Here is a 10196-nt window from a genome sequence, read left to right as displayed (position 1 = left end):
AGCGCAACACGTAGTTTTTCCATTACACAATTTCCACTCATTTCACTCAATTTTCGCCATATGTCACGTACTGCCTGCTACATGATAAGAAGCAAGGACTATGTGGTTGTTCGTTCAAAATTTTTCTACGTGCCATAGACGAACGAGCAGAATCAACAGATGAGTTACAGAAGAGTTACCGAAGAGACGACGTGAAAAACCATGTGGAAAATTTGCTGAATGAAAATTTGTTTGCTTATGGATTTAGTGTGATAAGCCACTGTACGTGAGTATCTATAGACATACGCCTCGTACAGACATGCAGGCAAAGGAATTGAGTGTGAAAAACGACTATGGATCGGCTAACGGTTGATGATGAGATAAGAATTTGAGTTCTAGATGAGTGGAGAACGACGAGAATGCGGTACAAGAAGAAATGTTTTTTAACAATGATGTGGCATATTGGATGAAGGAAAAATATGCGCTCGTTGTACAGATTGTACTTTCAATCTGTTGAATGCCATTCGGTCATGAAAAAATGGTAACGTGAAGAAGGCAGTGGTTGTTAAATGTGGGAACTCAAGATATCGGAAGAAAATTTATGAGAATGTCATGAATTTATAAGCTTTTAGTAGTTAGCTGAAAATTATTATTGATATTGAGCATAATGAAAAAAAAAATTAAAATTCAACCTTTAACATTTTTTTTTCTTTTGAAAGATAATAAGAAAAAAAAACTTGAAAAATAATGGAAAATTTTTTATCAAATTTATCCAAATGAAGTAATTTTTTTAAAAATATTTTCGCCTTTAAAGGTAAGACTTTGTTTTTTTTACAGGGTTTCAAAAATTATTAAGTCGAAACTATTTTACTTATGACTTAAGCTTGAGTAAAAATCACTTAAGTTTGACTTAAGTTCATCATAAATGTAATTTTCCCCAAAATTTGGTCAAAATTTCAAAAAACATTTGACTTTTGATTTAAATTTATTTTTTCTTAAACTTCTTCGAGAAAAAATATTTTTTAAATTTAAACTTAAAAGTTTTGTAAGCTTAAGTAAAAGTCATAAATTTTAACAACACGTTTTAAATCGTTAATTTTTTACAGGCTTTAAACTCGGAAATTGTTAAAAAAATTTTACCATCAAGTGTTTTAATTAAAAAAAAAAAAAAAAAAAAAAAAATAATTTTTTTGCTACTTTTTTGAACGTTAATCGTTGATTGAATACATTAAAATAATTTTTAAAATTAATTTTTGATTTTTAAGTCAAAATTTTAATAAAATTTCACAAAACAAAAATTTAAGAAAAAATAAAAAATTTGGTCACGTAAAAACTCTAAAAAATTTTTTCATTATTTTTTTAAAATTTTTTTTGATAATGCGTTTTTTAATCGGAAAAATTGAAAAAAATCAATCTGATATAATTTTAAAAAAATAACTGCTCAAAATTTTTTTTTTCAAAAAGTAAAAAATTAAAAATTAAAAAAACCGTTTTTTGGTTTTTTTTAAATTTTTATTTTTAAAAAATTACAATTTTTTGAATTTAAAAATTAATGAAAATTGTAAAATGAATTTTCTTGAAATATTTTTAAAAATTTTTAATGGCCAAAATATTTTAATTTTTTTTTTTGAAATTTTTAATTAAAATTCTTTTGAATAAATTTTTTTTGGATTGGATTTTCGAAACCGGAAAATATTTTTGAAAAAAGTTTTTATTAAGTTTAAATTTGGAGCTGCCTAAATTCATTTGTAATACAAGATTTATTTTTTTTTAACGAAAACTAAAAAATTTATTTATCGTCATAGAATTGAATTTTTACCAGTCACTTCTTCACTCTTGAACGATTTTGTTGAATATTGCGTATAAAAAATGACAAATTTCACCCTTAAAAATAGTTCAAAAATAAATCAAAATGATAAACTCTCAATAAATTGAGTTACAAAAGTCCCCTTAAACCACATTTTGTTTACATTACTTTTCCGAATAAAAAAAACTTTTCTCCTAATAAATATCTCCATGCATAACAAAACAAATTTTCAAGTCCGCAAATTATCTTTCATCTCCTCAGATTCCACACACACATACGATGCGATATTGACGATTCAATTTAAAAACTTGCGATAAACGTCGTCACACCCAACAGATAGAAGGAGCAAAAAAAAAGTGAATAACTTGCCTTTATTGTTATTATGTTATGGAAGATTGACATCGGCATCATCGCAATATGTTCTGCATATGAAATTTCGCTACAACTCTAGATTTTTATTCGAAAAAATAACATTATGCTAATATTATACGATGTTGCAAGAAATAAAATTATAATTTTTCTGATCGGATATTCGTTCATTTTTTCTTGTTTTTTCCATTTTTTTTGTAAACATTTTTTATTATTAGAACAAAGTTTTGATAATCCGGTGTGAGAATGAAAATAAATTTCTTCGAGGCATGACTTCGACTCTCATTAAACATTCACGATGTACAGCGAAGTAAGTGACATTTCGTTCCGTTTTGCAAGTCACATGAACGAATGAAAGTTAAAGTGACATAATTTGGATTGATTGTAATAAATTACGCAAAGACTCGATCTGGAAGTAAATAAAGTAAATACAACATCACGACATGAATTTTAAATTAAAAACAAAAAAAAGTTAGATAAATAGAGAAATTATTTAATCAAATTTATTCGAAGGTAATAAACAAATTTCACTTACCAGCAATTTCGATACCAAAAATAGGCTAAAAAGTGAAAGTAATTATTTTTTGACAGAATTAATTTTTTTTTGTTATATTTTCTTTACTATCTAGTAATAATATAATCTTTTTTTTTGTTCATTAACATAGTTTTTTAATTTTTAATAATTCCTAATAAAAAAGAAATTATCGAAAATTTATTCTTAAATTTTACTTTTTATCACTAAATTTATCGAAATTGAATATATTGCATGTACTTGGTGTTCATTAATTGAGAATTAAATTTTTCTTTCATTTAACAAGAGAAGAAGAGTTTGTGAAAACTAAATTTTTATTAGAATAAAGTCTAATTGATCATCTGCGTGTTTCTAACATTAAATATATATTTTTTCTCTTTATGACTATTTTTTTCTGCCTCTTCTGAGAACTTCTGATTATCACCACAAACGACATTCATATATATTTTTTATTATTTTTTATTACGTATCATAATGCACTGAAGTAATTGTTTCTTTCATGACTAAATTTTTAAATTTTATTGGGAAAAAGAGAGAAATTTGATCGAAAAATAATTAATTTTTAACTAATCGAAAATTTTCCATTTATGAATGTAGATTCGTCGTATACATCTTAGAATCAGTGAATTTCAAAAATGTTTTTTTTTTATATTTTGTAGAATTTTGTTCGTTTTTTTACGTTAGTATTTTTTTTAGTAGGTAGTAGACAAATATAGATATCACATCAACAACAATCATGTTTTAATCTTAATTTTTTTTTCTTAGATTCTAAAATATGCTTTTCCATTCATTTTATTTTATTTTTAATTTTATATCATTTTTTTCTTATATAGGTTTTTTTTTATTTTTAAGTTTAATTCAAGTATATCATCGTCTTATGACAAATATTTTTTTTTATTAATTTTAAGTTTGAAGGTTATTACATCTAGAAGAGCTTTCTTTAATTTTTTTAAATATAAATTGTTGGTTTTTTTTCACAATTAACGATTTTAATTTTTGAAAGATGGAAGTTTCTATCATTAATACATTTTTTTCAAGGACTCAGTTGGAAATTACAATGAAATTTTTGGTTTTGTATTGCGTTTTGATGCGGTTGGAAGCGATTTGTGTTATTTTATAGCGAAAAGGAAAGAAATTTTCATAAAAATCATTTTAGTTTAAATTTTGATAATTTTTATTGATTTTTTAAAAAAGTTTTTATAGTATTTTTCATTTAGATCCGCATGAAAGTTGGGTATTGAAAGACATGTGATTTCGATTCAGTCATAATTTTCAGATCTTTAAGCGTTGTTTCATACTTTTTTCATTGAAAATAGTTTTTTTTCTGTAATTAAATTAGCTTTTCATTAATAATTATGAAATATATTTGAAAAATCACAAAACAAATAATTATAATTTTTTTTGAATTTTTAAAAGTTCTGAAAATTTAAATTAAAAGTTTAATTTTTTTGAAGAGGCTAAGATATATAATTTTGAAAAAATTTTCAATTCAAATTTTAAAATATGATTCAAATATAAACAAACATATTTCAAGAAATTCAAAGGGTAATAAATTACATAAAAATTACAAATGGAGACAAAAAATAATAAAATTGGCAATTTTTTTCACTACAAAAATCAAATTTATAGCATATTTTATAGCAAAACAAAATTTGCGTTTTATTAGCGTTTTTAATTTTAAAAAATTTAATTTTCAAATTAATAAAAAAAATGTAACCATCATCAAGAAGAAAAATTTTATATTTTTTAATATTTATAATTTTAATGCGCAATTAGATTAAAAATTAGTAAAATTTGATTAAAATCCCTTTCAAACGCATCAAAACGCTAATTTACAATCCTTTTATACCTACAATTAACAATCGAAAAATCATAACTTTTATTTATTTTTTTGTGCGTTCCATAATCTCCCATTAATAATAAAATCTATGTATTCTTCATGGTTTTACGGTATTTTTTTGCTTATTACGTTATATGTCAAGGCATTTTTATAATGAACAATAAATCTACATTGTTTTGTATTTTTTTTTCTTCTTCTTCTATTTAATTAGATGTTTTGTTCAACTATTATTTTTTTTCTATTTTGGTAGAGACTTGATTCAAAAAATAATCTATGTTTATGTTTTTTCATTGTTGTAAGCTTATTGTTTGTTATACTTTTTGAACACTTAAAACAAAGACCTACGACGACAATTTTTTTGATAAACTTCTTCTTCTTTTTTTTTTCTACGACCAAATCTTTGGTTTTTTTATACTTTTCTCTTTGTATCCATTTATTTATTTGTTACCTACGTTTTTTTTTAATAAAATATTTCGTTCCTCTTTCAACTAGTTTCCATTTTGAGTAACAAAATAAATCCTCTTAGACTTTTTTTTCTGTTTTTCTACTGATTTCTATGTGATTTTTTTTTGCAGCAGCAGCTTGCTTTGATAAAAAAATTAAAAGCTTGCATAATATAATTAACATCTAGACGTTTCGCAATAATAATAATAATAATTAAACAGTAACCGACGGTTCCTCGATAATTTTTTTCCCTTTTCGTAATTGTAAATGCGTTGCGCGTGAAAAAAAAAGTTTTCAATTACAAAAAAAAAATGTTTCTCTTTGTGAGATCATGATTGTGGTTTTTTTTTGATGCGGTTTGCTTAATTCTAATGTTTAATTAATTTTATATAATAAAAGGGACGAAAAGCCCTTGTTGACTAGATTTTTGATATTTTTTTTTTAATAAGTCTAGATGATTGCCAATGTTGAGTTGATTCCTCATGTGCTTCGTCATGTAAGCTAAATTTGCGATTTCTCCTTGATAATAAAAAAAAAGTTTTTTGCTTTGATGATTATGATGATGACTATGAAATTCTTGTGGCACGTTCGTTGCTAGAGTTAATTTTGCTTCTACGTCGTTTTTTTCTCTTTTCCGTAAAAATGCCGTGATACGTATGCTTCTTCCTTCTTGTGTGTGTGTGTAAACTACGAAATTCTTCATCATTAAAAAAGCAACCTTAAAATGCGCATCCTTTGGTCGACATCGAAGAACCAGTTGAACTGTTAGCCCAAATGATTGAAGGGACGTGAAATCGAGTTGGGCTGCGTCAGCATCCGAATGTCCCATCGAATGCCCTGCGGTAACCACGTTTGGTCTAAATTATTTTCAATCACAGACATTATTGCAAGTGTTTTGAGGGTGGGAAAAAAATCCAGTACATGCGTATCGTTGTAGTCGACGAGCGATGTTCGCAGGTCCAACGGATCGAGATATTGTGGACTACAAAAAAAAATAATCGTGACATGACACGCGAGATGAGAAAAAAAGAAAAATCTTACCATGTGCCACCAAATAAAAACATTTTCCTTCCTATTACTAAACATGATTGTCTTCGTCGAGCGTTAGGCGGGGTTCCGTGAGTCCTTACGAGACGCCATACATTGGTTGACGGATCAAAGCAATGCAAGTCGTTAAAGTGTGTATCGAGTTTCCCGTTGTAGCCGCCAAATATAAAAATACGATTGTTATAAATAACTGCAACGAAAGCAGAGAGAAACGTGAAAAATAAAATGTTTTCGTAACGCAGCGAGTTTATTGATCGATAGGCAATTTTTTTTCGTTTTGACAGGAATTACGTGAAGTGTGCGATAAGAAATTTATAAACAAAATTTATGAATTATCAAAATGCATTAGAAAAGGTCGTTCAGAGGTTGCGCACGTCGTCGTCGTGATTACTTTGAGGCGTTATCAAAATAAGTTTGAAAGCACTTCCGAAGTTCTTGAAATTTCTTTCTAAGGTTTTTGTCACGTTCGAACGAGGTCAAGAACGATTGAAATTTTTATTATGAATAATTATGAAATCAATAAAAAATTAAGTTAATGAAAATTAACAAAAAAAAATTACTGAAAATAACAGAAAATTTTATTTAATATAATTAATTTAATTTACTCAAATTAATTTTTTTTTTAATTTACTCAAACATTTGTTTTTAACATTGATTGCTGTTTTTTTATTTCTGCATTTTTTTTTTTTTTGATCTAATCTTTGCCTTTTAATCTTGATCTAATCTTTATCGATTTTTTTTGTAAACATTTTTCGAAACTTATATTTTTAATATAATAAATTAATTCATTTTTTAAAATTATTTTTAAATAAATAATTAAAATTCAATTTAATTAAAAGTCTGTTTAATTTAGACAAAAAAAATAATTTATAATAAAAAAAAAAATCAATTTATTAGGTAAATAAAACTTAATTATTTTTTTAAATAAAAAATTAAATTTATTTGATCAAATAAGGCCGCTCCAATTTTTTTTTTGTTTTTGAACTTTTAGTTCAATGTCTCAAAAGTCGTAAATTCAATGAGGCAAAATAAAAAAAATGTTGAAAAATAACCGTTTTTTTGTCATATTTCATACTTTTGTAAGAAAATATTTTCAATTTTCAAAATTTTTTGTATTAAAAATTGTATTTTTATATAATTCTCTTCTCTAAAAATATTTAGGCCGCTCCAAATTTTTTCAGATGTTTTTGTCCCAAACATTTTTTTCAAAATGGGGGGGGGGCAAAATAAAAAAAAAAAAGTTTTGAAATACTGTTTCATACAAAATGACAAAATTTTAACAAATTTTGGTCTTTTATGAATATTTTAGATGTTTTTATGGTATCTACATTGAGATTCGATGATTTAAAATTGATCTGAAAGTATTTCAAGTTAAAAATTTTAACAAAAAAATTTCATAAAAATAACTGTCAAAAAATTTTGAAAAGTAATTTAAAAAAAAAATAAAATTCATGTAAAATTTCGATTTTCAACACAAAAAATTTTAAAAATTGAAAATATTTTTAAAAATTTTTGAAAATTCCTTGAAAAAGTAAGGAAAATGACCAAAAAATGGTCAATTTTGATGAAATTTTTAACTTTTTTTTTATTTTGCCCCGTTGAATTTTCAGCTTTTGAAATGGGGCAGGGGACAAAAACATAGAAAAATATTTAGAGCGGCCTTATTTAAAAAATTTTTTTTTTTTCAAAATTTTTTTGACAGTTATTCTTACGATTTTTTTTTTGTTTAAATTTTTTTTCTGAAATGCTCTAAAATCAATTTTAAATTATAAAATTGCAATGTAAATATCTTAAAAACAACTAAAGTATTGTTTAATGACAAAAAATTGACTAAATTTAGTTATTTTGTATGAAAAAGTATTTTAAGTCTTTTTTTGATTTCATAAATTTTAGGTTTAAAAAAAAACTAAAATATTTTGATAAATTTTGTAATAATATTTTAATAAAAATTATTCTTTTTTTAATTTTTTTATTTTTTTTTAAATTGTTGAAAATCTAAAACTTTCATTTTCTACAAAATTATTTCCGAACAATTTCATTTTTATTTGTTCAAGAGTTTTTTGACCTTTTACGACAAATTTGCATATTTTAGGTCATATTTATCGTTCACTTCTTATCTTTTTTATCACTTTATTTACACTTTTTTCCTTTGTTTTCAGGTTTTTGCACTTTTTCCTGCATTTTGCGTCTCAAAAAATTTTATCGATCAAAGTTTGTTGAACAAACAAAAAAAATACTTACACGCTGAATGACTTCTCCTTCCCAGCGGCTCGCTACCTGTCGTCGTCGGCATATGCCACTGATTCGTCGCCAAATCGAGATACACAATTTTCGGGCAATAAACCTCCTCCTGCGAGTGATACGGACTATGAATATCCCCGCGCCCCCCAAAAATGTACATGCGATTCAGACTCGGAATTATCGTCGACGTATGAAAGTCCCGATAGGACGGCGGCTCGCCAAACGTTTGCACGTAGCGCCACGTGAGCGTTTTGAGGTTAAGTATGTGCAAATCGCGCGAAAACTGATCACTGCCCTCCTCGAAGCCGCCAAACAGGTACATGTATTCGCCGATTACGGAAGCGGTATGACCGTCACGTGCCCCAGGTCGGGGCCCCGAGACATCAGGCTTGCTCCAACGTCGCGTATGCGTGTCGAAGCAAAAGAGAATTCCGCAAACTAGTTGATCGTTGCGACCGCCCCAGATGTAAACGCGATGTTTGTAGGCGACAGCGCTGTGTCCGTAACGCTGAAACGGCACATTTGGGTGCAATTCTTTCTCTTCGCTGCGTCGCGGATACACGAGAGACCATCGGAGGTTGTTTGTGTTCAGCATATGGACATCCATGACCTGTATCGTGCTGTAATCCTCGCCGGAACAGTAGCCGCCGAACGAGTAGATGTAATCGCCGATAGCAACAGATGCATGATTCACGCGTCTTGGACCTCCTTCGATACGCGAAATCCAATACATTTTTTTTTCTTGCGTTTATTTTAAGCGTCGTTCACTTTTTTTTTTTTATTTTGCCTCTTGCAATGCTTGCGCGTAGTTACGTATTATTATCTAATATTTGTCTACACTTGATCTTGGTTCAATTATCACATACACGAAGCGAGACGCAACAACAGTGTTTCACATAAAAAGTTATTTACAACAATCGACAACTAAGGTCTCGCATATTTTTCGTCGTGTGTGCACTTTTTGGGCGAAAAAATCGACTGCACCAGAATTTTGATCAACACAAATTTTGCAAATTTAATTTAAATAACTTTTAAAACATTAATATTCTTTTATTTTGTTTATTTTCCTTTATTTCGGTGTGGAGTGACTAAAAAAGGCAAATAACCTGTTTAGTCATAGTCTACTACAAAAAAAAAAACTTTTTTTTTTGCAAGTCTCTTGAACTCCCTTGTTTTCATTAAGAAATTGTCGTCGAATAAAATAAGCCGAGGTGCCGTGGAAATTATAAATATTTTAATGCCTATTTTTATTTTTTGTGTGTGGATTTTTTGAAAGTGTAGTAATTATTATTATAAAATGTTTATCGAACTGCGAACCAAAAAAATACGAAGAAAAAATTTCTGTGTGTTCACTTATTTGTTATTTTTTTTAGACTGATGAAGTAAGGAGCTTGACAGTGCGACGACAAATAACGAGCGAGATGGCTATAGAAATGTTTTTCAAAAAGTGCATGTGCGAGAGGGAGATGGAAATGGTAGCAGTGCATCGGCGACATTACAAGGGAACGTTTTTCCGTCACATATTTGTGAATGTGTGAAATATGTGAATGGGGAAATCCAAAAAACGGTAGTTATGAGCCTCATGTAGCAGTTTTAATATATTTTGGAGTACTTTTGGTAATTTTTAGTGAATTCGGTAAAAAAAAGTGCAAAATTTTTTTAAAAGTTAAAATATTAATTAAAGTTTTTACTTGACGATTTTTTTTTTTTCATTTTTTTAAAGAATGTAAATTTTCAAGCAAAAAGACTAAACACAAGAGTAAGTTTTCTATTCGAAAAAAAAATATATTTTTTTTTAAATATCTTTTTTTATTTTTTTAAATAAAGATTTTGTGAAACTCCTTTAATTTAAATTGGATAAATGAATTTTTTTTGCTTCTTCCAACGTTTCGGGAATTTATTTAACATCTTCAGAAATAATTTATTTTAAGTACTTT

General features: G+C 27.0%; 1 protein-coding gene across 1 annotated transcript; it reads right to left on the bottom strand.

Moving 5' to 3' along the window:
- Positions 1 to 5210: 5210 nt before the first annotated feature.
- On the bottom strand, positions 5211 to 9607 carry LOC134830685 (kelch domain-containing protein 3). Its single transcript, XM_063844240.1, has 3 exons — positions 8260 to 9607; positions 6013 to 6208; positions 5211 to 5953 (listed from the first exon to the last, which is right to left on the bottom strand). The coding sequence occupies exons 1-3, from the start codon at positions 8990 to 8992 to the stop codon at positions 5737 to 5739; spliced, it is 1146 nt and encodes a 381-aa protein (XP_063700310.1). The 5' UTR covers positions 8993 to 9607; the 3' UTR covers positions 5211 to 5736.
- Between the last annotated feature and the right edge of the window lie 589 nt (positions 9608 to 10196).

Source organism: Culicoides brevitarsis, chromosome 2 (genome assembly GCF_036172545.1).
Source record: "Culicoides brevitarsis isolate CSIRO-B50_1 chromosome 2, AGI_CSIRO_Cbre_v1, whole genome shotgun sequence".
NCBI classification, from domain to species: Eukaryota; Metazoa; Arthropoda; class Insecta; order Diptera; family Ceratopogonidae; genus Culicoides; species Culicoides brevitarsis.
This window is presented reverse-complemented; position numbering and strand designations above follow the sequence as displayed.

What these genes read in the sequence shown, in the direction of transcription:
- LOC134830685 (XM_063844240.1), bottom strand. Translation starts at nt 8,992, where the DNA reads ATGTATTGGATTTCGCGTATCGAAGGAGGTCCAAGACGCGTGAATCAT. An exon ending in AAGGAGAAGTCATTCAGCGT is followed by an intron (nt 6,209 to 8,259) that starts GTAAGTATTTTT and finishes CTTTCGTTGCAG; the next exon opens with TTATTTATAACAATCGTATT. An exon ending in TTTTTATTTGGTGGCACATG is followed by an intron (nt 5,954 to 6,012) that starts GTAAGATTTTTC and finishes TTTTTTTTGTAG; the next exon opens with TCCACAATATCTCGATCCGT.